At 41.4% G+C, this 26,692-nt stretch overlaps 2 protein-coding genes and 1 long non-coding RNA gene across 8 annotated transcripts in view; 1 reads left to right on the plus strand and 2 right to left on the minus strand.

The window, feature by feature from the left end:
- The window catches only part of abat (4-aminobutyrate aminotransferase), a 23,037-nt gene extending 17,153 nt beyond the window's left edge, over nt 1–5,884 (plus strand). For all 4 annotated transcript variants that reach the window (XM_083566527.1, XM_083566529.1, XM_083566528.1 and 1 more), the window contains 6 exons: nt 70–218; nt 509–646; nt 1,782–1,949; nt 2,471–2,617; nt 3,346–3,457; nt 3,835–5,884. In XM_083566527.1, the coding sequence (XP_083422653.1) occupies nt 70–218; nt 509–646; nt 1,782–1,949; nt 2,471–2,617; nt 3,346–3,457; nt 3,835–3,956 (836 nt within the window). In that variant the 3' untranslated portion in view covers nt 3,957–5,884. The remainder of the gene's footprint in view (nt 1–69; nt 219–508; nt 647–1,781; nt 1,950–2,470; nt 2,618–3,345; nt 3,458–3,834) is intronic.
- carhsp1 (calcium regulated heat stable protein 1) lies at nt 4,627–26,663 on the minus strand. 3 transcript variants are annotated; one of them, XM_083566584.1, is made up of 5 exons: nt 26,410–26,663; nt 13,536–13,587; nt 9,748–9,980; nt 8,570–8,692; nt 4,627–6,830 (listed from the first exon to the last, which is right to left on the minus strand). In XM_083566584.1, exons 3-5 carry the CDS (start codon nt 9,936–9,938, stop codon nt 6,668–6,670), a joined length of 477 nt encoding a protein of 158 aa, XP_083422710.1. In that variant the 5' UTR covers nt 9,939–9,980; nt 13,536–13,587; nt 26,410–26,663; the 3' UTR covers nt 4,627–6,667. The 3 variants fall into 3 exon arrangements, with proteins under 3 accessions (XP_083422710.1, XP_083422709.1, XP_083422708.1); XM_083566583.1 differs by lacking the exon at nt 13,536–13,587 and having other exon boundaries at nt 26,410–26,662; XM_083566582.1 differs by lacking the exons at nt 13,536–13,587; nt 26,410–26,663 and adding an exon at nt 11,166–11,239.
- LOC310739915 lies at nt 22,462–22,775 on the minus strand. Its single transcript, XR_014537523.1, has 2 exons — nt 22,718–22,775; nt 22,462–22,686 (listed from the first exon to the last, which is right to left on the minus strand). It is a non-coding gene; the product is annotated as an uncharacterized lncRNA (long non-coding RNA).
- Nucleotides 26,664–26,692: the final 29 nt, after the last annotated feature.

Below are 26,692 nucleotides of genomic sequence, written 5' to 3' on the forward strand. Positions count from 1 at the left end.
GAAACATTCAGCTCTTTATTTCCTCTCGAAACAGGAAGAAGTTAATACTCTGTGTTGATTCGTTCTCAGGTTGCTTGGCCACGACACACTCCAAAATCATTCACAAACTGGACATCCCGTCCTTCGACTGGCCCATCGCACCCTTCCCCAGGCTGAAGTATCCCCTGGAGGAGTTTGTTCAGGAGAACGCTCAAGAAGAGGCACGCTGTCTCGAGGAGGTCACAACTTCCGTTTAATCAAACACTTTATCAGATATGTCAGGCTTTAAAAAAATTCATGCAGGGTGTGATTTTCCAGTATATAGTTTTAGTATTTGACTTGTTAGCCTCAAGGTTGGGTTACTATAGCAACCGTGAATCAACCTGTTCAGTGACATTACACACTTGGCTCCACCCACAAATCTGATTTGTACAGTTAGAATGGGAATTCGTTAATCATTTAACTGCCGCTATTTAAATCTAGAAGGACATCTTAACGAGATACCATCTTTCTCTTGAATGTGGTTCAGGTGGAAGATCTGATTGTGAAGTGGAGGCAGAAGGGCAAACCTGTGGCAGGTATCGTCATCGAGCCCATCCAGGCGGAGGGAGGAGACAACCACGCATCACCAGACTTCTTCATGAAGCTGCGTAACATCGCTCGAAAGGTAACCAAGACCCCAATAGTATGTCGTGTCTTTTCATGAACCTCTGCAAGAGGATGTAAATAATGAATAAATGAGGATGTTGAAAGCACAGTGCATGATGAAGTGAGCACACGGCGCTCCTCAGGCCAGCGTTCTCCTTGTCTGCTTCGATTCCCGTCATCTCAAATCGGCCCAAAAGGAGCAACATTTCCACCATGGACTCAAAAACACGTCCTGCATTTATGTAACTGATGAACTCGGTCTCATCTATCAGACTGTTTATGGTGGTTTGTGTTTTCTCTTTTAGGGGCATGTGGTTTAGAGTTCAACCCCGAATAAAGAGACATAAATTATTTACCGTTTTAAAGTCAGATTATAATCTGGACAGACACATTATGGTGTTCATAGGTTCATTAGTCACCAAATTTTAATAAAACTGTAGTAATTGTTAAATAATGTGCTACTTTTATTACATTTAAATAGTAACTGAGAATGATTGCATTAAACTTGCCTGATAATTAAATAATTAAATTCATTTTATTTTTGCACACCCATAACGTTATATCCAACAGTTTACAACCCAGTTATACGTGTAGACTGTATGAATGATTCTATATCCTAGTGTAGTAGCATCTGAGTGGAATGAAGAAGGAACCTGATAGCGATGTGCATCTCCATCACTGAATCTGGATGCATATGAAGCAGCTACTGATACGATCCGATTTCAATCAGATTCAACACAATGCGATTCAATAGAAAATATTCCCTCTGCAATTCAGTCCACTTTTATTTCTTTTGATTCAGACAAACAGCAAATCATCGATTTTCTTAAGAGCCTTCTGACTTCTAACACACGCCTTTATAGTGCAGGGGAAAAAAATTATTAAAAAAACAGACGTTCTTTTCCTGTAGTGGCTGCAGGAAGTTACAGCTCTACCTCTGCCATGTTAATCTGTATTCTATATGACTCTCAGGACACGCCTCCGTCGCCGCAGTATTGTGAAACGTCATATTCACGTAGCATCAGCGGTGCTGAGAGAACGCACCATTTAGTGTGTACTGATAATTATATCGAAATAAATCTTTTTTTGATGCGAATCTCCGAATCTTACCTTTAAGAGAACCTGATGCTATTTGCTCTGATATTTGCTTTCAGCATGGATGTGCCTTCCATGTGGACGAGGTTCAGACAGGGGGCGGAGCAACTGGAAAGTTCTGGGCCCATGAGCACTGGGGAACAGACGACCCTGCTGATATCGTATCCTTCAGCAAGAAGATGCTCACAGGAGGCTACTACCACAAAGACGAGCTGCAGCCCGATAAGGTAATGTGTGTGTGTGTGTGTGTGTGTGTGTGTGTGTGTGTGTGTGTGTGTGTGTGTGAGAGCACACGTTTGTGATCAAGTGAGAATTTGGTGACAGAATCTATATCACAGGGGACCAATTTATTAAATATCTGGAAAATGTACACTTCAGGATATATTTTTCTGGTGATGTTCCACATGTATAAATGATCATAATAGAGAAAAAGTCTTGATTTGTGTTTAGCTGAAAAGTGAAATATCTTTTGTGTTTAAAAGTGAAAGATTTAAATCATCAAAGACAAAAATAAAAATGTACAATCATATCATATCCAGTCATTGTTATTTAAATCTGACACACTTTCCACCTATCTTGTATTAATCTAAAGCCCTAATTAACACTCTAATCTTACCTGTGTACAGGCTCTCTAGTGCTCTGAGAATGTTACTGCATGTTCACATTTTCTCCATTATTATGACTGGATTGCTAATACTGAGGTAATAAGATTGTGTGTGTGTGTGTGTGTGTGTGTGTCATGGCTCAGGGTTACAGAATCTTCAACACATGGATGGGAGACCCTTCAAAGAACCTGTTGCTCTCCGAGGTGCTGAACGTCATCAGAAGAGAGAACCTTCTGGAGGAGGTGACTCGCTCTGGAAAGACTTTGCTGCAGGGACTTAATGAACTGCAGGTAACGAATACAGATTCTGTAATAAATGGTTGAATGCGGCTTTTGTTTTTATGACAAAGCTTTAACCGTATCGTGTTAATTGATGGTTCTCATTAATAATGAACCGCCTGAGAACCACCATGTGCTGAAATGTCGGATCATACGAACAGATTAAGGCTAATTGGAGGGGGTTTAAGGTGGCAGAATTAACCTTATCTTTAACACACGATTACACTCTCTGGTTTCCTCAGTTAATGTAATTAGCTATGAGATTAGCAAGAAATTGTAATGGTGAGATTTAGAAAAATACGAACAGGGAATTTAGAGATTTAAAAGGATTTTTTCAAAGTGTTTAAAATACCCAAACAATTCACTCCTGGTGAGGGAACAGATGTGAATTACAGAAATGAACAGCGTATTGATCTGTGCTTACGTAGGTCATTGTGATATTGTTATTTAGACACAACATATACACTTGTTTATTTGTACTCGTTTTGGATTTTTTTGCTTTGACCTTATGTAAAAAGACAAACCAGGGACGAGGGCTGCAAATCAGCTTTATATCATCTGCCCTATGTACATGAAATCGGTTGTCAGTTTGTAACAATGTCCCTGTTAAATAAATAAACAAAATAAATAAAAATCCCAGGCAAGCCCTCTGAGTTCTAGTTCAGAGGGGAAATGTCCTCACAACACATCCTCACAGATTCTCTCCCTCTCTCTCCCTCACTATCCGATTCTTCTCTCAGTCTCGGTATCCTCACCTCCTGAGTCGAGCCCGTGGTCTGGGAACCTTCTGCGCAGTCGATGCCCGTGATGACGTCACCCGGGACAAACTTTTGCTTAAAATCAGGGACAAGGGTAAATTTGAATACACACACATGAAACTAACAATACACACTTCTTCCCTTTTTTCACCTCTGGTTATATTTGTGCAGGAAATTGTATGAATCATGAAAAAAAATTCATGTAGTAATAGAAATAATATAAAGAGGCTGAAATACTACATAATTCACAATTAAGTATCATTAGGTTTTAGAATTCATTTATTTTTTTACCTGGAAATGTGCCACCAGTGATAAATATCATTTTTAGTTTATTTAAATAAAAAAAAAAAAAGATATTAAACAGCTGTAGATAAAAAAAATTTAAGTAACGGTACACAACAAGCATCATCAAATCTTAGTTTCCTGCCAGAAACTTGTCCTCCACACCTTGTCCTCTCTCTCTCTCCTAAGGCGTCCTTCTGGGCGGCTGCGGCGAAAAATCCATCCGCCTCCGTCCCGCCCTCGTCTTCAAAGAGCACCACGCTCATCAGTTCCTCAACATCTTTAACGACGTGCTCTCCGAGTACAAATAGAGTCGTGGAGCTCCGAGAAGCTGAGGGGAAACAAGCACAAAGGGTCCAGACTCCCATAAAGGGTGGTTCCTCCTCCTCCTTCTCCTCTTCAGTCTCTTACTCACCTTTTTTTTTTTCCCTTAACCTCCTCCAACACTTTGTAATTATTTGTTTAATTCGGGTCACTTTATTTCTCACTGTAACGAGCACAATGGGAGTATTGCGGTGGATCAGCACACACTTACAAAAACCTTTTAGCGCTGACGACCTGTCGCTAATTAAGGAGTAAATCACAGCGGTAGGTCAAGAATCTTGTTTAAAGGGGCAGTTTGTACTTTTGGAAACGTGTTTTCTGCGCCGGAAAAATGTAAATATATCCGAAATTATATCATTAGAATTACACCGAGACTAAAACGACAAACTTCACCTTTAAACGATGTCTGGTTTACTCGAGAGTCAGACGCAAGCACATCTTTAACCTGTAAAACCAGGACGAGTTCGTAAGAATATAAACCTCTCTCCTACCTCAGAGCAACCAGAAGCTCTGGAAAGGGTAAGAAGCCCTCAAAGGAAAATCTCTGTATTATTAGATTTCAGTAACAGGGCAGTGCAGGAGAGTCACTGTGATCATTGTGTGTGCATCATTTCCTCGTATTTATTGAATTTTTTGGTCAGCTACCGATGGACTTTATGAGGAAGTCTGATTCTCTTCCCCACAGGAAGCTCACACACGTCACACAACGAGCGTTTAAACAACCGAACCTCCATCATAGGTATATTTTAAGCCCAGATGAACGAGTGCGTTCTGTCTTTTTCTGTCTCAGTAGGGCGTCTGTAGGACTTGGGTTTATATCTCCGCTCCTGTAGCGTTCTCTAGAATAAAATCTGTAGAATGTGGGATGGAACACGTAACGTTGTTCTGCGTTTTGATTTTCAAAGGAACGCACCAAGTGCGATTTTCCACTAAAATCCTTTATATGTGAAAGTCAAGCATTTTTCTCTAGAAGGCATCTGATACGGTGTGGTTCAGGGTTCATCATCGGAGCGGTGATATTAATTTGACTATTCAAAATAGGTCTTTAGCACAGCATTAATACGTTTTTAATGTATGTTCTAGGTGAGAGATATGAAAGACAGATGTGGTCTGATTTAGTCGTCCCCCCTAGTTGTTCTGGAGTAATTATTACTATTACTGCTTGATTGTTTATGTTGAAAGTCCAGGGCTAAAAAATAGGTTTCTCAAGGTTGAGGACCAGGATAACCAACACCACACTACTTCTCAGCAGACCATGTATGCTTTTTGTTTTTTTTTTAAACGTATAAGCCGCGTCTTAGGATCAACGTATAGCTAGAAATCCGGCTCGGTGTTCTGCTGCGATTTGGTGTCTACGCTTCTTGATCGCTTGTTTTGGGGATTTGGAGAATAAAGAAAGTGCAGGTCTAGACAACAGAACACCCTTCATGCGTCCTCCTTTTCCCGGCAGGTATGATTTAGATTTACACACCTCATATATATATAAAAATACTTCTCAGTCACTAAACGTGCATCAGTGAGACACTAATGTCTAAACCTAACCTTCATGAAGTGTCCAATCTTTTTTAGCTCGATGTCTAACTCTGTACAGTGTCCCGTTCGTCCACGTAAAGTATATAAAGGTAGTTTTTATTCCTTATGTTGATAGAGCAGACAGAAGGAATGTACAGAGGGAGAAAAGGCTCAAAGCTGCTCAGTTAAAGAAATCCCGAGATATGTGACGACTCTGTACGTCTGGTTTTTATTATTTTTGGCCAAGTCAGTATTGTTCTAAATATAGAATTATCTGTAAACCACTAAACATATTGCCATGTTTGTTTACACTACAGTGTGAAATAGATCTTAAAATGTAATTATTCCCTGTTTAAATATTGTCTTAGAAATATAAATGTACTCAGAAATAAATGACATTTTTGGAGTTTGTTTGTTTTAACGAGGACGGCGCAACAAGTTACTGGTAAACGTATGGACGTATTAACACGTTCTTGTGTCTCATGTCCCCGTACATCACAGCTTTACTCGTCCTTCGGTTTAACTCGTTGGACACTGAATTTCCAGGTCAAACGTCTGTCTGGTGCGTGTGTGAGAGGAGGAGGTAAGTGCAGCTGAGGAGTTTGTTCTCCAGTTTGTGTGGCTTCTTTCAGAATCCTCAAGAAAGTTCAGCTACATCACTGTAATCCAGTGCTGTCCAGACTTTTCCACAAAGTGTGAGTGCAGGGTTTCCTTCCAACCGAACCTGTGATTGGTTGGAATGAAAAACAGCTCTTTGTGGAAAAGACTGGAGACCTCTGCTGTATTTTGACCCTCTTGACCCTACTTTACTTCCTGTTTTCAAATGCATTATAGCAGTCATTTCAACTCGTGTACAAATCTCTAAACAGAAGTTGTAGGAAAGTGAAGATTGTTATGTCTGTGGTATAAAGGAAATGATCACAGCTGCTACTTTGAGGTAAAAATTGTACATCAGTGTAGATATGAATTAAGGCTTTATTCCCTCTACAATCCACTGAAAAACAGGTACAGTGTTGGTGAAAGCAAATTGGTGGGCAAAACTTTACATTTTGTGTCGAAAGAAAAAAAAAAAAAAAAAAGGCTAATGATATTGAAATTCACCAAAAGAAAAGCCAAACATCCTGTGTCTCAAGCCTTAGCTGTCATTCAGCACTGTTTCTCTCCCAGAGATGGAGCACATTACTGTTCAGGGGTTGATCACAGTTCCTGACCACGTCTCGTGTTTGGTGCCAGGTGCCAGGTGGGTGATGGTCACATCCACAGCTTGAACCTTCTCATGTTTGGGTGGAATGGAGCAGATTTTGTAGCTCACCTCATCCCCTTCAACAGGAACATACTCGCCCTCGATACTGCACAGGAAACACAAGCAGGAAGTTTAGAACAGGACGAGGAGAGGCGAGACTTGTGGTACGTTCGACACTCTGTGCAGAAAGCGTTAACAGAGGGAAAGGAATTTGTCTGTTTACCAAAATTTTATTGCACAGACAAAAAACAAGGGCTTACAGTTCTAACCTCTGGAGAGAGCTGAGGAATCAATACAGCAGCTTCGTGTTTAAACAAGGGAGTTGTGCCTTTTACAAATCACTGATGTTCTGCTGGGCAAAACACACCAAATACTGTTTCCATTGCTTGTGACCTACTTTGAGTCGTCTAATGTACGTCTGTGCAACATAATTTTCCCCACCTGAGAAACAGCCAAACCTTTTTCAGGGTCTGAAACCTAAATTTTAGGCCTTAAAACTTACTGTTGTAGGTCTTTTTATTTTCTGAACGCTGCCTTTGATGTTTCAGTTTCCGTGGTGTTGCAGTTCTTTCTTTCGACAGTCCAAATTTTATTTGCTGTATTCAGACTACACATGAGACCTACGCTTTGTCCTGACCTCGTGGACCAACAACCCAGGTAGACCTGTGGCCTACCAAATGTTTCTCAGATCAGTCATGTGACCTGGGAGAAACGTTTCCACAGACATTTCCACATTAAAAAGTAAAACACTATTGTAAATGATTGAAATACATGAAAGCTGTAGCAGTAGTAAGGAGTCGTGTGTTCATGCAGTGTAAAACGTGAAACATTCCCACTCAAAATGTGCTCGTTATGAGTCTCGTTATGATTAAAGGTTTTAGAAAAAAGGAGAAAACCGCCACCTAATTGCACGTCCCTTCTTCCTCTTCTGCGTCATACAAATCCATTTTCTTTTCATACAGTAAAGGTCAGAAAACAATAAGCTGTTCGATAAACATACGAGCGACAGCGGACGCTTCTCTACAACTCTACCTTTTGATGTCTGGTGCTTATTCCGTTTCCACGCAGTTCTTTCATTCATAACACACACACAGGAGAGCTTCTTCTCTGCATGGACACCTGCTGTGTCTTTTTCACGTTCCTGAAGTTACCTAATCATCCATGTACAGGTCTGGAGATTTAGTTACTGCTCAGATCAGTGATCTCTGACTTTAAACAGCGCAGGGTCGCCGGTGCCTGATAGGACAGTTTGAGTTTCCTCAAGCGCCGATCTCGAGATTGTCACACACACACAACGGTGTAGAGACACAAAAAACAGTGTGCGATCAGGTGGTGTGCAGATTGAAACGCCTTGTTTTTGAGAGACAGGTCCGAGCGAAGTATGAACTCTGAGGTGGAGAAGCTACAACAGCAGATTACAGGAATCTGAGCTCATCATGGGCACAGGGATCCCGCCCCCCCCAATAATTGTAGATGAACCTGTATCCATGATGGCTGCCTCAGTTCCAGTTCTTGGCTGAAAGAAGTCTGATGTGGTCTCACACTGTTGTAGCTCAACCACCGCATGGTTTTACGTTTTGCACATTCTGATGCGTGTGAAATATCAGGAGATCAGCAGTTTCTGAAACACTCAAACCAACACATCATGGTTAATGATGTGAACATTACCTCAAGCTCCTGACCTTTAGAAGCGGTGTACTGCTATGACATGATTGGCTGAAAAGCTGCATGAACGTACAGTTGTTCCTAATGTGGACTGTGTGTGTGTGCTCAAGTGTTCACTAAACCTCAGGTCACATTTACCAGAGCTTTAAGAAGTGTGTGTGTGTCAATCGTCTCACTCACTCCGAGACATGCACAAAGATGTCGGCACCTCCGTCTGACGGCACGATGAAGCCGTGACCTTTAGAACGGGAGAAGCACTTGCAGACCCCAGTGAAGAGCGGACCCTCAGCAGCCCTAGCAGCTCTGGAACAAAAACCAAGAGATTTCTGTTAAACATTTTGTCCTGCATCGCTAAATAAAAGGGGTGCAGAAAAGCCTCAGTGTGCTGAGAGATTCTTTTCTAATCTGAACCATAGGATCAGGTGTGTGTGTGTGTGTGTGTGTGTGTGTGTATCTAAAACCCAGGCTGATTGAGATACCTGGTCCTCTGAAATCCATTTCAGTAGCAGGTAAAGTACATTATTGTCTACAATTTAATAATGTAAATGTCACTTGTGCGTCTCACCGCATGCCAAACTGTAATCGAAGCGTCTTGGCAATAAAAATTGACATATAAAAATACTGCTGCACAAGGATGAGGATTTTTATTCCATGCAGGAGAGAAAAACAACAGTTTAGAGCTGAGAGTGTTTAACCCCCGTATCGGTATTAAGGCCGTGTTTGATGTACACATGCAGCCGAATCCCATCACTGAAGGTTTTCAATGTCATGGTGATTATTTTAATCACTGAGTTTAGAGACACAGGAAGAGATTTTACGTTTACAACAATTTATATATAAATTACAACGACCCAATTAATTACAGTCTCTTACTGTTCAAAGTTTACATCATTAAGTCTTGTAGAATTTACACTTTTTTGCCATAAATAGATTTTAAATCCCAGATGTTTCCATTCAGCCCCACATAATACTACAGTTTACACTGAATTGATTCTAAACACTGGGTGTGTCTTGTGATCGTTGTTCATGAAACTCTTTGGTTTGTCCTGAGCAGTTTTTTTTTTTTAGATCTCGATGACCTTCATATTTAATTTTTTTTTATTATTTTAGTTCTATTTTTTTTTTTTACGTAGTTTTGCTCTCCAAAAGATATTTGCACGTTTTCCAAAAGACAAAAGATCATAGACATTTTTCTGTTCACAATCAGCTGAACTGCTCAGGACAAACAACCGGATTAGGAATCACCACCTGTAAATCCAGGAGGCGTGGCTGTGCTCGAGTGGTAGCTGTAACCTGGTCATTACCGATACCTACATTACTCTTCAGAACAGGAGATAAAGACTGAAGCTGGTACTCACGCAGAGACGGTGCGGGAGCGGCGGGTGGGCAGGGGGCTGGGGATCAGGTACCCCCTCATGGGGGAGGGGGAGCGTGGTCTCTGGTGGCATGGGGGCAGACGCAGTGAGCTAGGGGAGACGGGAGACGTAGGAGACAGCGGGGGAGTTGTAGACGGAGCCGTACGTGCCGGGGACGAGGCGTCGGAGGACATGATGCGTTGAGGACACCGCAGCTCTGACAGGAAAACACTGAGCTGTGGGGGAACAGACAGAGACGTCAGTCTGACTGAGACGTGAAGCTTCAAGTTCAACATCAATACAATATTCTTCATTCTGTCACAGATTCTACAGAAATTTTACAAAAACACACATCTTTCCCTTGCGTTTTGTTTGATTTGTCTCAGGGAATTAAAAAAAGGTCAACATGTTCATGATGTGAGAAAAATGAGAAATTATTTATCACCATTTCTGTGAGGAAACACGACCACACGATTCAACAGTCCTCCAAACATCTCCATCAAACATCTCCATCACCCCTAAAACGCTCCTTAACGTTTTATAACGAGAAATTCAAGCGTTTTAAAAGGTCACTAATAATCAGCTTTGATGTGATGGAGCAGAACCTCTCACACCCCAAAGATGAGCATTTTCCCATCAGACCACAAAGAGTTTGTCAACAAGACATTCGTAGAACCGCAACCCAGATTATTATTTCGTTATTTCGAAAATAAAGTTGCAGCAATACGAGATTAAAGTGGTAATATTTTGAGAAAAATCCCAGAATTGCGAGAAACGTTTTGTAAGAAACTACATTTATTGAGAAGAAGAAGAAAAGATCTCGATGGTTACATCTGCATGCTATTCGAAGAGGAGATGAAGTTTCTCAAGAGTCTGTAAAGATGATGGAGTTTAATCTCGTAATCTTAGACTTGAGTTGTGGTTTTTGTGTTAAATTCATCGAGTGAGATGAGTTCTAGTGAATTTACACTACTACTCTGGAAACATCTGGACCAGAGATAAACGTGGAACACACTGTTTTACAGCTGAGTGATGAAGGAAACACGTTTCACTGACAATAAACAAACCCCTAATAAATTACATTCATTACATAATTCATCAATTGCACATTATGAGAAAAACACCATCACCAATTTATGCATCTGAATCAAAGTCTAGCCTTTAAACAGTCACAAAATATAAAGAAACGAAAGTAAAACAGAAAAAAACACAATTGAAGCAAAAGCAGGTTATTAATAAATAAAACCGGAAACTATTACATTTTTTCCCAACACAATATTAGAATCAGGATTCGGGTTTTTACTGAATTCACACTCACAATCCAGGGATGTGGATTTGATTATTGGTGGAGCAGAACGTGTTTGTGAGGATAATAACACGTGTGTGTGTGTGTGTGTGTGTGTGTGTGTGTGTGTGAGAACCTGCATGGATGAAGCGCTTCTGTCCTTCAACACATTGGATCTGTTCACACTGATGAGAATTCAATCCAAAAACTCGATTTGTTTGTACTTTTTACGCGAAAACGCTGTTTGTTTTCCGCTTCGGACGTGGGGAAAAAAAAAATCCACGTGTAACGAGTTTAGTTCATTAACCGCGCGCGTGTGTACGGAAACCCGGTGCGGTCACGCCGGATTATTAAATTGGTCGCGTTTTTTTTTCTCCGGAACGCGATTTTATTTTTCAGTCTATTAGACATAAAAATAATAAAACAAAATAATAATAAACACGTCTTTTTTTAATTGTGAAAATAAATATATTTTTCTTTGTATTTTTTTTAGCTTTATTATGTAGCTGCAGATTTACAGTCACACAGGACAATAAAAGTGGTTTAATGCGCATTAATAATAAAACATGTACAGACATACACGTGAGTCCAAAATACACGTTTAATTACAGAAAACGTACAGGAAAAGCTTAACGTGGAAACAACACAGGGTTCATACAAACATTTCGCATTAAACCACGTTTAGCGTTTTACACGTTTCGCGTTTGAACCTCTGCAGCAGATAAAAGAGATTTGATATGTTGTTTTATGTACAGGAACAAATGAAATGTTGTAAGTTGGTTGGTTTATGTTAAAGCCAGCAGTAGATAAAGAGTGTAACATTCATCTCTAAACTGCTGTTAAACTCAAGATAAACCCCTTTAAAATAAACTGCAGCACAGTCACACTTGATGGTTCAGGGGTCTGAGACTGAGGGGTCACTGATTGTGATGGTTTGGGTTTGAATCCTGCTTCAGCTTCTTTATAAATTATTGCCAGCAGTGATTGTAATCAATAAAAGATAAACCCCCTAAAAAAAGAAGCTTCTTCAGGCAGACTCGACGTCTCAGAGGGTAAAGACCGTGCTCTCACTGACTGATGGTGAAGGTTCGAATCCTGCTTTGGCTCCTTTAGGAATTATTTGTATTAAACAAACGATAAAGTGGGTAAAAAAGAGCAGGTTGGTGGGTGGGAATTGATGGTGTGAAGGTAAAACTCCTGCCTCTGAGTTCAGAAGCTGCAGGTTCAAACCCAGCATGTGTCTACACTGTTTGAGAGGTGACAGGAGAAGTCTGGTCTGCTGAACTGAAGTGTGGGTGATAGTTTATTTTTTGCAGAAACTTTTAAATATGCAAAACTAAATAATAAAATGACACAGACATCACCCTCTTGTTCCTCTAAACACCTTCAATGGGTCAACAGATCAAACCACATCCTCCAACATTGGGAGTGAATTATCTCCAACCCTAGAGACCTGGCTGGGGTTTGAACCAGCAACCTTTTAAACCAGAGGTGAAGCTGATCCACATGAGCCACAGGACCTCACAGCTAGAACCTGTTTTAAAGAACTTTTCTGGTCTTTAATTATTAATCCAAAAGAAAACTTAAACTAGATTTGAACCAGGGATGTTGTGCAACAGAGACCACAACTCAAACCATCAGACCACACAAGAACAGGAACCACACACTCTGATTGGACTTTTGTTCTAATAAAGAGTCACATGACCATCCACAGGAACAAATGATATTTCCAGTACAGCAGTATGGAGGTATGGAGAGAGAGAGAGAGAGAGAGAGAGAGAGAGAGAGAGAGAGAGAGAGAGAGAGAGAGAGAGAGAGAGAGAGAGAGAGAGAGCTGTAGATTGAGAGAGAATGAATAAGAGAAAGTTGGAAAAAAAAACTTATCTACAGCACCACTAATGTGTGAAAAATAAAAACCCTGATCCTCTGCAGCAGACAAAAGATACTTAATTTCTTCCTTCAACAAAAACCTCAACATCTTCAGCTCTGCTACCTCCAGCTCCACCTCCTGTCTTTTACTCAACACCACTGTCTCTAATCCATACAGCATCTCAGGTCTCACCACAGTCCTATAAACTTTCCCTTTCACTCTCACAGATACTCTTCTATCACAAATCACTTCTGCTATCACTCTTCTCCACCCACTCCACCCAACTGCACTCTTTTCTTCACTTCTCTAACACACTCTCCATTACTTTGCACTGTTGACCCCAGGTACCTGAACTCCTCCACATTCTCCACCTCTTCTCCCTGCAACTGCACCCCTCCACTGCCCTCCCTCTCATCCACACACATGTACTCTGTCTTACTCCTACTGACTTTCATTCCTCTTCTCTCCAGCGTGTACCTCCACCTCTCCAGGATCTTCTCCACCTGCTCACTACTCTCACCACTAATCACAATATCATCCACAAACATCACGGTCCAGGATTAAACAAAATATAAACCCCTTAAAGCAACCAAACAAACATCTGCTCCAGTGGCTCAGTGGAATAAACGTCTGTACCTGACACAGGTGTGAACCTCAGTTCGTATCTGCCTCAGGGATGGAGAGAGTGCTGTAGATGAGTGAGAATGAAAAAGTAAATAATGAGAGAACTACAGCACTGGAAAAATCCTCCTGAACCTCTGCAGCAGATAAAAGAGATTTGATATGTTGTTTTATGTACAGGAACAAATGAAATGTTGTAAGTTGGTTGGTTTATGTTAAAGCCAGCAGTAGATAAAGAGTGTAACATTCATCTCTAAACTGCTGTTAAACTCAAGATAAACCCCTTTAAAATAAACTGCAGACCAGTCACACTTGATGGTTCAGGGGTCTGAGACTGAGGGGTCACTGATTGTGATGGTTTGGGTTTGAATCCTGCTTCAGCTTCTTTATAAATTATTGCCAGCAGTGATTGTAATCAATAAAAGATAAACCCCCTAAAAAAAGAAGCTTCTTCAGGCAGACTCGACGTCTCAGAGGGTAAAGACCGTGCTCTCACTGACTGATGGTGAAGGTTTGAATCCTGCTTTGGCTCCTTTAGGAATTATTTGTATTAAACAAACGATAAAGTGGGTAAAAAAGAGTAGGTTGGTGGGTGGGATTTGATGGTGTGAAGGTAAAACTCCTGCCTCTGAGTTCAGAAGCTGCAGGTTCAAACCCAGCATGTGTCTACACTGTTTGAGAGGTGACAGGAGAAGTCTGGTCTGCTGAACTGAAGTGTGGGTGATAGTTTATTTTTTGCAGAAACTTTTAAATATGCAAAACTAAATAATAAAATGACACAGACATCACCCTCTTGTTCCTCTAAACACCTTCAATGGGTCAACAGATCAAACCACATCCTCCAACATTGGGAGTGAATTATCTCCAACCCTAGAGACCTGGCTGGGGTTTGAACCAGCAACCTTTTAAACCAGAGGTGAAGCTGATCCACATGAGCCACAGGATCTCACAGCTAGAACCTGTTTTAAAGAACTTTTCTGGTCTTTAATAATAAATCCAGACAAAAATTAAAGTCAGACTTGAACTGGGGATGCTGTGCAGCAGAGACCACAACTCAAACCATCAGACCACACAAGAACAGGAAACACACACTCTGATTATACTTTCCCAACATCACAAGGTCAAAAAAACCTCACCCTCTCTCACTAAGGCACACTGTTTAAGCAAAGTTTTTTTTTTTTACTTTGGACGTCTTTAGTATTCAGTATGTACAACGTTGAAAACGTTCTCATTCAGGGATTGTTCTTGAGACACCATGTGGAAAACACATGCACCTCATCTTCGCTTTCTCAGGGTTGTTAGTGATGAGACGTACCACCACCACCACTACCATCTGCACACCTTAGAGACTGGTTAGAGCTGTGTTCACCCAGGTGCAGCAGGAACTGAAGAAATGCTGCTTCCTGGTTCTGGAGATTTTTGCAGAGGTGTGAGGGAATGATGGCGTTCCAAATCCTCTGGCCGAGGTGTGACGGAGAAGTTTCCGGTGTATAGTGGTTATCTACACTACATAGGCAAAAGTATTTGGACACCTGGCCTTTCCTGCCATATGTGCTTCTTCTCCAAACTGTTACCACAAATCTGGAGACACACAATTGTATCAGACGTCTTTGGGTTCAGAATTTTGCGTTAACTTGAACTTGGAAAACCTGTTCCAGCGATGCCCTGGGCACAAAACCAGCTCAATGAAGATCTGCTTCACATGGTTTGGAGAGGAAGATCTTGAATGGCCTGCTACAGAGATATAAACCCTAATGAACACTGAGAGCACGTGCCGTTTATTTGAAGCGTCTTATATTCATTTTGGATGTAACAGTTTTTATTTATTTATCATTTATATAATTCAGTTGATTAATCGGTATGATCCCACCGAGCTATCGGTATCGGTCACATCCACTAATCTATAAGAGCAATGACTTGACTACTTTGCCTAATTTTTAGCACTTCCTTATTAAAATAATCACCTGAGCTACTAAATCAAAGTATTCAAAAAGCAGTGTGTATAATTTTTTTTTATAATACGTTGAATGATCAAACCCTTCGCCTTTTCCTGCAGTCGACCCGAATATCAGGCACGATGGATCATTTCTAACTATTCCTTGAGCAGCAATTTGACCCTGCTTTAAGTGTTCATGTAACCCGATAGTACAATCTGATCCAAATACCCTACAACGCTGGGTCTTTACCGTCATGGCAACGCTGTGGTACAGGGACACCCCATGAGAATTGTTCCTTTGTAACTCGAGATTGCATCATTCACTCGAATTCACTTTTCTTTGTCATGATCGGAATAAAAGCATCATGAGCAAGAGATAAAAGTCTGTTTCAGATGTCCGGCGTTTCTATTCCTCAGACTACAAGCTGGTCATGACCTCATCCTGGGAAATGGGGAAAGAAAAACACACCGTGGGCTCTGCATTAACGAGTTTCCGTCCGCAAGTTTTAAACAAATTCCTAGAAACCAACCAGTCACCCAAAAGCCCCTGAATTACGAGGAGAAGGAACGTTCCCACACTGAGAACGCAGCGTGCACCAATAATAAACCCCCCACGGCTTCCATCAGATTAAGATTGGACGATATCTCTCACGCATCTCACGCCTTCAAAAGGTCACAACTTCACACGTTTACACAGTACCAGCTGAGGTTGCGAAATTACAGGACATTTTCCATGGGAATTAAAAAGAATTAACTGAGAATTTACAAAAAATGGCAGGTGAGTCTATAACAGGGAACTTACATTTAATCAATATAATAAAAAGTGTATTGTATTAATTAGATTATTATATTATAGCAGGCAATTTATTTTAAATAGTTGTAAAAATCCAAACTGTTGATGATTAGAAAATTTTCATAATAATAAATTGCGTGAATAAAACACAAGCAGGTAAATTTAGCATTTCTTCCCCCGTATCATGTCTTACATCTGAGGTACCTACAGAAACCGTGGATTTTGTGCACCGTTTCTCTCCTACTAATTAGCCAACAGGTCTCAACCTTCACGTGGCTTTTGAACAAATGTGCATTTTGATTTGTCTCACGTCTCACGTCTGTGCTTTTTACATGATCCAAATGGCGTTCGGACCTCAGGCGTGAGTTCATCGCGATGGAATTTTCCGCTTCATCACGCCTCCAACCATCATTCAACAAAGCCTTCACAGAACAGTGCAGAGACGCAGAGCACAATGAGGCAAAACCAATTTCCTGAACATGTGAAAAACAAGCGCGGTGCACGGATCCGAAGCGTCGCGAATCTTTTACAGCTCTGCTCACACACACACACACACACACACACACACACACACACACACACACACACACATAAACAAAGAAAACGATTCCCCAAGGGGTTTTTGTATTTGAACACCCCATATGGCTGTGTTCCAAATACAGTGTTAGAAGCACAGAAGAGGAAATGGTTTTAACTCCCTTCCCCTCCTTCACACACACACACACACACACACGCACACGCAGAAATACTTTTGGCTGGCCAACAGATCAACACACCACATTCATGCCAATGTCAAGTTTTTTCAGCGTAGCCAAAGAAACATGCCATCTATCACGTCCATTATTTTGTGATCATCACACAGTCCTGATTTCTCCAGCGATATTATAATAAAGTGTTTAATAAAAAAGAATACAACACCGCTGTAGTGAAGTATCACAGGAAACTAATCAGTAGGCGAGAGTTACTCTACCCTGCAGTGTCAGGTCATGCATTTCACCCCCAGACCTTCAAGTGATGTTCTTCCTGAATCATTCCACCTCTTAATAACATCATCATCACGCCACGTGTATAGAAAGCGTCAGTATTATAGAGAAGTGCAGTAGAATAGAGTGCTGTGTCACACACAGTGAGAATGAACATCACTAAAGCAAGAAACCCAACAAAACAATTCAACACGTCTCCTTTCACTGGAGCCACAACTCCAGTGAGCCACAGCAGGAGCATCGATATTCACCTCATTTAGGGCTTTTGTGTGCATTGGGTCTCCTGGGGCTTTAAAATTGTGTTTTTGTGCAAATTCTACAGGAAAGAAAACAAAAGTATAAATTTACCAGACTGGCGACTCATGTAAACACCATATCGGATTAGTGAACGTCCCCTGTAAACAATCCACAGAATCTTTTTATCAGAATGATTTTAATCGGAATGGCATAAAAAGTGTATATTTAAACGTGGTTAATGTGGAATGAAAAAACGGCTATATGTGCGTTTGTTCTACAGATGTGGGTCGCAAGCTCTGACTGGGGTTGCTAGACGACTCTGGTGCTGCCGACACTAAAGTACTTTACTTTAGTGATGATTCTGACGACATCGAAGCCTTTGACCCAAACAGCACGTGAAATCTGACTGGATAGAAGCTCTTACAAACCTACACTCCTTAAAGCAGCACAACTGAGAGCAAAGCGACGCGAAGTGAAGCGATTATGTAATAACATATTTACAGGCAAAAATATATTAAAACGCAAATCAGTGATTCTGATCCTCACAGCAGAACACTAGTTACCTGTGGACAATTTGATGCTAAAGAATCAATAGAATCAGCACCTTCTGACCAATCAGGATCCAACAACTCATTAAAGAAGATTTCAAGATATTCTGAACCATAGATCAGTAACTCATAAGCCACATGACCACACAAACTCTGAGTACTGAGTCTGTACACACTATTAGACCCAGTGAGTGAGTGAGTGAGTGAGTGAGTGAGTGAGTGAGCTTTACTACAAACTGCTTCATCTGCTCTGTGTGTATTAGTGGTGTCTCCTAAGGTGAAGCTGTGTTATAGCACTTGAGCTGAAGGAAAGCATGTTCTTTCTTTCTTTCTTTCTTTCTTTCCTTCTTTCCTTCTTTCCTTCTTTCCTTCCTTTCTTTCTATGTCCTTCTTTCCTTCCTTGTTCTTCCTAATCACATGTAAGTCAACTCTCTCAACTGCTCAGTCTGCCACATGTACGTTTGTTTATGCATATACTGGATATGTGTGTGTGTGTGTGTGTGTGTGTGTGTGTGTGTGTGTGTGTGTGTGTGTGTGTGTGTGTGTGTGTTGACCTGATCTGCATCTCGTTTAACAGCTTAATAACAGCTTAATATAACAAGATAATTACGAGAAACAAAAATAAAAATTTCAGGAAGCAGTGAACTCTTTATTTCTGCTCCCTCATTTCCAAGTGCTCGAAACGTGTGTGTGTGTGTGTGTGTGTGTGTGTGTGTGTGTGTGTAAGAGAGTGAGAGTCCCAGAGGCCCCACACAGGAAAGCAGCTACCGAGATGAAGCACGGCTGTTATTAATCCAAGGGAGAGCACGATGGAGAGCCAGGAAGTTCACACAGCTGTGGGATGAAGATGAGCTGGAGAAGAACAACGGTCTCAGTGTACAGCGGAACCTTTTTGGAACGCAACTGTATTTGCATTTTGATGTAATATGGAAACTGTTTGATTTTTATCATGCCCAAACGAAACGCAATCCTTGGAGAGGTTTTCCATATGAACTGCGATGCCCGTGGTGCCGTTCTGATATCAGGAAGGAATCACACAGCACACAGCATGGAGCAATGTTGTTCTTCTGCGGTTTATTGCAGGCAACAGGAGTGTATATACACATTAGACAGAAAGCCTGACCTAAAGCTGTTTCCTGTTTGGATAAGAGGATATTATTAGCCGGAGATGTGTGAGCCCAGATAAAGACTCCCTGTACACCTTACATACTAACAACGTAAATATTCTATAGACACTGAACAGAATGTGTGTGAACCAGTGTGAGAACCGTCTCAACACTAACAGCAATGAAATGCAGTAAACGAGTAAACGCCACAATTCTTTTATGCAATTTCTCTCTCTTATCTACTATTGCTCTTTCATAAAGAACTTTTATCTGATAAATCGATGGAATAATCGCTAGAACACTCGATTACAAAATATAATCGATAGCAGCAGCCCTACTACAGATTACCCAGAATCATAAAAGAATCCAAAAATCAAAACAAGAAACGTGGTTTGAAGGCTGAAACGGTGTTGATGAGAAAGTGACCAGACTGGTCTGAGCTTACATGAGGTCCTGTGAGCCAAGAACAAGAATCTGAAGCTTTCATGGGCACAAAATCACCAGAAAATATACTTTATAGAAATCTTTAAGTTCGCAGCCAAACCGAACTACAACATCGGTCAGATTTATACACCATTTCTACCATATTTCTGTGGACATCTGACCATAAGATCACCATGCGCTTCTATTTGAACGTCCCATTCCACATCGAGTTTCCAACTGCTGGTATAAAAACTCTTCTTGGAAGATGTTCCACTAGAATCTGTTGAGATTTGTGTGAGATTCACTCAGTTATAAGGGTGTCGGTAAAACCAGGTACTGATGAAGTTTAGGTGAGGAGGCAATTCATCCAAATAATCACAAAGGTGTTCACTAGGGTTCTAGATCTTCCACCAAACCCAACTCATGAAAAGCAGATCTTCATGGAGCTGGCATTGTCATGCTGGAACAGGGTTTGGGAGTTTAAGTGAATGGGAAATTTCATGCTAGCACATCAAAGACGTCTTAAACAACCGTGTGCCTCCACAGGTTTGGGGTAGAAGCACAAATGGCTGGAACAGTCAGGTGTCCTGATACCTTTAGTTCATTGTGTATGTCGATAAGAGACCAGCATGGCTAGAAATGTTCATTTCAAAGCGCCAACTACGTCCATCTATATACCAAGACGCAGTAAGAGGAGACGATAAAAATGAGGAAGAGAATACAAACGTTTTTCCAACTAATTCATGAACATCAGAGTCTCTCTTCTGAGACCAATCCATTCACACGAGGTTGAGAAATGAGGCTCGATGTCACAATCGAGACACAATGAAAGACCGCAAAATAATGAACTACTGCACTCATGGTGTCTTCACACTTTTACCCACAGATTTCATGAGAATCTCTCGTTCCTCAGCACACAGTGTTCGTGATACAGCGAGAAGAAAGACCAAAACTACAGCAGGGAACCGTAAAATAATCCAACAAGGGAACGGTATGACGGGAAGCTTTGCCTGGTTTCACTTTTAATTATTACAATTATTGATTACATTTGCGGCATTTAGCAGACGCCCATGTCACTAAAAGTGTGAAGCGTTAACTGTTTCAGGAACAGGTAGGTCTTCAATCGTCGCTTGAAGATGGTCAGGGACTCCGCTCCACGGACATCTAGGCGTGAATCTAAGTTCATTCCACCAGCAACAGAGAATTAAATTAAGCTCCTGCACCAGGTAAAGGTTACAGATTTAGAGCTGAGGACGCATCGGAAAATGTGAAATCTTTCCACAGGACATCAAGACAAAGCTTCAAAGGATCAGGGAAATAACAGGTAATCCCTTCACAGCCCTTCATCAGGAGCAGGAAATACATCAAGGCCATGTTCTGTTTTTGTTTTTTTACCCCCAGAAGTTCGACGCTGAACAGACGGCATATGGAAATGATTATGAAGCCGATCGGAGCTGATGTTCCTCTCATGCCTCGTTAGGAAGCTTCTCTAATTTGCTCACACCGTGCAGGCTGTTCATGAGGATCGCTTCTTACAAGATGACGCCAATTAAATCTGATCAAATTCTCGGACTAATATTTAAATGATGGCCACAATTATCTTGATGAGTTACTGTTTCCACCCTGATCCACTGCGATCAAAATCCAAACACAAAAACACACCGTTTATTTGTCCTACTGCCGCATCGAGTACAACTACAATTCCTTTGGAGCAAAAAGACATGATAATTATCCGTGAACAGAACAAGTTTATTCTTGTTGTCGGTTACATTATGGCAGCTGTAGATGTTCGTTCAGCAGCCTTGTTTTTTTTTCTTTTCTAGTGTCACTCTGAACAAAAAACTCAACAACCAACACTGGTGAGAAATTTATGATTAAAATGTTGCACCGACACCGATCTAAAATCCACCAATATGAGAACAGCAACCTTATAAAACAGCTGCACCAACACTAGAAATGATGTACAACTGAAACGGAAAATATGACTACAGGAAAAACTCCCTTTCAACTTTTACCTGAAAGTACAAACGTTTTCGCCTCATAATGTCTCATAATGTCTCATAATTGCCTCGGTTTATGTGAAAAGACTCGAATGTGACTCTCAGCACACTGATCTATTAAAGACTGATTGATTTCTATTAAACTGACCATGAGCCCAAATCTTTTAAAAAAAGGTAAATGAGGCCACGTGTGTTTTGAACAGTTTGGGTTTTAAAAGGGATTAAACTTAAACGTTCTTTAATACCAGTTTTATCTCTGTAAAGCTGCTTTGAGAAAATGTTCATTGTTAAAATTTCTCAACAAATAAAAATTGAAAATGAAAACGCTGTGATTTGGACCAAACTGATAAAGATCGCGTGACTGCGTCACGTGTTTAACGTTTCAACATTCCACTCTGTAGCGAGAGGCGCATTGGCGGGATAATAAAAGGCACGACTTCAAACGCATTAAACACAAAAGAACTGCAGGCTTCATGAAAACGTGACGGCGACACGCTGCAGCCAGATTCCGAGGGAAACCTTTGAACTTTGCATTTTCGTCTACAAATTAGGCAACAAGGGTCCTAATAACGTATTAAAATATTATAACGTCGATGTTGATCGTTGATGTTTTTGCCGTCCCGCCATACAAATGCTGCCAAGTTTTAAGAGAGGAGAAAAGAGAAGAAAAAAATAACTAGCACTGCTTATGGATTGTGCAAAACTCTTGCTTTGTGAACCTTCACCCAGAACACACACCGTTCCAGCTTTATTGGTTAGAAGGATAAGAGTTTAGTTCAGGACACTGGAAACACCAAATTATCTCTGTGTAGAAATCTCACAATTCCAGGAGAATAATCTGGAACAGGACGGTGAGATGAACGAAGTTATGAAGTTACTATGCTAAAGCTGTGTGTGTGTGTGTGTGTGTGTGTGTGTGTGTGTGTGTGTGTGTGTGTGTGTGTGTGTGTGTGTGTGTGTGACCTCGAGTAAAACAAACTAAACCACTCGCCTATAATCTTTACTGAGTCTGAACCAGTAAACACGAGGCCGTGTGTCAACACGCCACACTTTCATACGCCAACCGCCATATTTCTGTACTGAACAAGCAGCAACTACTGAACCTGAGCAGTGCAGAAGCACAACAACATTCTATTCAAACTCTAACATGAAATTTACATTTCTATTAAACCCAAACACACAAAATCAACCCAAACACACACTCGTACACAACGTCGACCCAAACACACTCACTCGTACACAACGTCGACCCAAACACACTCACTCGTACACAACGTCGACCCAAACACACTCACTCGTACACAACGTCGACCCAAACACACACTCGTACACAACGTCGACCCAAACACACTCACTCGTACACAACGTCGACCCAAACACACTCACTCGTACACAACGTCGACCCAAACACACTCACTCGTACACAACGTCGACCCACACACACACACACACACGTACGTACACAACGTCGACCCAAACACACACACACACGTACACAACGTCGACCCAAACACACACACACACGTACACAACGTCGACCCACACACACACACACACACGTACACAACGTCGACCCAAACACACACACACACACGTACACAACGTCGACCCAAACACACACACACACACGTACACAACGTCGACCCAAACACACACACACACACGTACACAACGTCGACCCAAACACACACACACACACGTACACAACGTCGACCCAAACACACACACACACACGTACACAACGTCGACCCAAACACACACACACACACGTACACAACGTCGACCCAAACACACACACACGTACACAACGTCGACCCAAACACACTCACTCGTACACAACGTCGACCCAAACACACTCACTCGTACACAACGTCGACCCAAACACACTCACTCGTACACAACGTCGACCCAAACACACTCACTCGTACACAACGTCGACCCAAACACACACACACGTACACAACGTCGACCCAAACACACACACACGTACACAACGTCGACCCAAACACACACACACGTACACAACGTCGACCCAAACACACACACACGTACACAACGTCGACCCAAACACACACACACGTACACAACGTCGACCCACACACACACACACGTACACAACGTCGACCCACACACACACACACACGTACACAACGTCGACCCAAACACACACACACACGTACACAACGTCGACCCAAACACACACACACACGTACACAACGTCGACCCAAACACACACACACACGTACACAACGTCGACCCAAACACACACACACACACACGTACACAACGTCGACCCAAACACACACACACGTACACAACGTCGACCCAAACACACTCACTCGTACACAACGTCGACCCAAACACACTCACTCGTACACAACGTCGACCCAAACACACACACACACACGTACACAACGTCGACCCAAACACACACACACACGTACACAACGTCGACCCAAACACACACACACACGTACACAACGTCGACCCAAACACACACACACACGTACACAACGTCGACCCAAACACACACACACACGTACACAACGTCGACCCAAACACACACACACACACACGTACACAACGTCGACCCAAACACACACACACACGTACGTTCACAACCTCGACCCAAACACACACACGTTCACAACCTCGACCCAAACACAGACACGTTCACAACATCAACCCAAGTAAAATGTTCATGTGATTTACATTTATTCTTTATTTAAAAGCTTCTTGGGTTCCTGCACTGATACACTTCCGATGACGTGCTGCTTATCCAAAAGCTTTTTAGACACAACCTTCACGGCCAGACGCAGTTCTTTCCCCAATATCATCCCAGGATGCACACAAATGTTAAACACAAACAGAGGTTACGTTCCAGGGTGTGGATCAGCAGCGTTAGACCCGAGGACCAACCCAGTAGGAGCTGTGGGCAAAGCTGAGGAGTTCTAGGAGATGATGCGTCCTTTAGAAAAATGTGAGTAATACATCACCTGCACCTTCAGCTGTGGATGAGATCTGCACGTGAAGTTAAAAATCATGAGGAGAGGATTTAAAAAGAATAAAACTACTGCAGAGAAATGATTTAGATTTCTGATACTCAGTAAAACAGACATGCCATTAAATCTGATCTGATCTGATTTTATACCTTTAATATGCATCTGTTTAAATCTACAGGGAAACACTGTGTATATATTTACTCCTGTACCTACATATGATCAAAAGATCTCTGGTTTGAACGTGTGTACAAACCATTTCTGGTGAAACACGGCAGAAAAATGTTCGAGAAAAAAAAAGATTCAAATCTGAAGATCTACTAACTTTTCTTTTTTATTTAATTTCCTTAAAGATAACGAGACGAGAAACCAGAACAGATAAGAGAGAAATTTTACAGCTCATACACAACTCGCTTTTCCCTGCTCTTCTCTTCTCTGCTCTGCTCTGCTCAACCTCATTATCACTAATAATCATCATTATATTATTATACACATCGTTACAGCAGCCAACAGAAATCCTCATATCCAGTGTACTGATGGAACACGACCTCCACACAAACACCATAAGCATCAAAGCCAAGTAACGTACATGTAATAAACACACGCAGCTCGGAGCAATTCACTTCACTTCACTACACACACACACCGAACACACTTCATATTTACACACACAAATAAAGCCAAAAACACACACTAATACACCCAACTACACACTAATAAACCCAACTACACACTAATAAACCCAACTACACACTAATAAACCCAACTACACACCAATACACACTATTACATCCAAACACACACTAATAAACCCTAATACACACTAATTCACACAAATACACACTATTACACCCAAACACACTAATTTAGTGTGTATTAGGGTTTATTGGTGTGTGTTTGGGTGTAATAGTGTGTATTAGATTGGGTATAATACACACTATTACACCCAAACACACACTAATAAACCCTAATACACACTAATTCACACAAATACACACTAATAAACCCAACTACACACTAATACACACTATTACACCCAAACACACACTAATAAACCCTAATACACACTAATAAACCCAACTACACACTATTACACCCAAACACACACTAATAAACCCTAATACACACTAATTCACACAAATACACACTAATAAACCCTAATACACACTAATAAACCCAACTACACACTATTACACCCAAACACACACTAATAAACCCTAATACACACTAATTCACACAAATACACACTAATAAACCCTAATACACAAATACACTCCATTTAACCCATATACACACAACAACACACTAATAAATCCAAAAACACACAAAAAAAATCCACATACACACTAATAAACCCACATACACACAGAAACACACTTCATATACACAAACCCAAAAAGAACAAAAACCACTAAAAGCGCGCACACACACACACACACACACACACACACAGGTTTGAGTGTACTCGAGTTGTTTTTGCCCCACAGCAGGGCAGTGACTCCTCCCTGAACTCAAAACGAAACTCAAAACAACCCAAATCTTCTTTATTCATACACACCGCTTCATCTGCACTATTCAGCCGATTAATCGAGTACATACAAGTACAAGTACAACACACACACACACACACACACACACACACACACACACCTGCGTTCAGGTAACAGTCAACAATGTGCACAAACAACACAGAAAACAAACACACCTACACTGGAGCACTAATAACTCCAAACACCTCTTACTGTCTCTCTCTCTCACACACACACACACACACACACACACACACACACTTCTTACACTACTCTTGTTGTTAATGTTCGTCCTGTAAATTGTACATGAGAAACGCGCGTGCAGGCTGACTCACCTCTCAGCTCCTTCTCCTCCGTGGAAGATGAAGGTTATCGTCCGGACACACACACACACACACACACACACACTCTCTCTCTCTCTCTCTCTCTCTCTCTCACACACACACACACACTCACTTTTAGTTCTTTTCTTCTTATTATAATTATTATTAGTTATTATATTCTAAGCTCTCGCGCAGCTGTAAATCTCTATCCCGTTTGAGGAGAGCGCGCGCACAGCTGCAGCTCATTAACGACCGTCGGGGGCGGGGAAGGGGGGGGTGCAGGTTACCTCCAAAG

Source organism: Silurus aristotelis, assembly GCF_946808225.1.
Source record: "Silurus aristotelis genome assembly, chromosome: 17".
Classification (NCBI taxonomy): domain Eukaryota; kingdom Metazoa; phylum Chordata; class Actinopteri; order Siluriformes; family Siluridae; genus Silurus; species Silurus aristotelis.

Coding starts and splice junctions, on each gene's coding strand:
- carhsp1 (XM_083566582.1), bottom strand. Junction 8,693..9,747: donor CGCTCCCGCACCGTCTCTGC/GTGAGTACCAGC, acceptor TTTTTGTTCCAG/AGCTGCTAGGGCTGCTGAGG. Junction 6,831..8,569: donor ATCTTTGTGCATGTCTCGGA/GTGAGTGAGACG, acceptor TTTCCTGTGCAG/TATCGAGGGCGAGTATGTTC.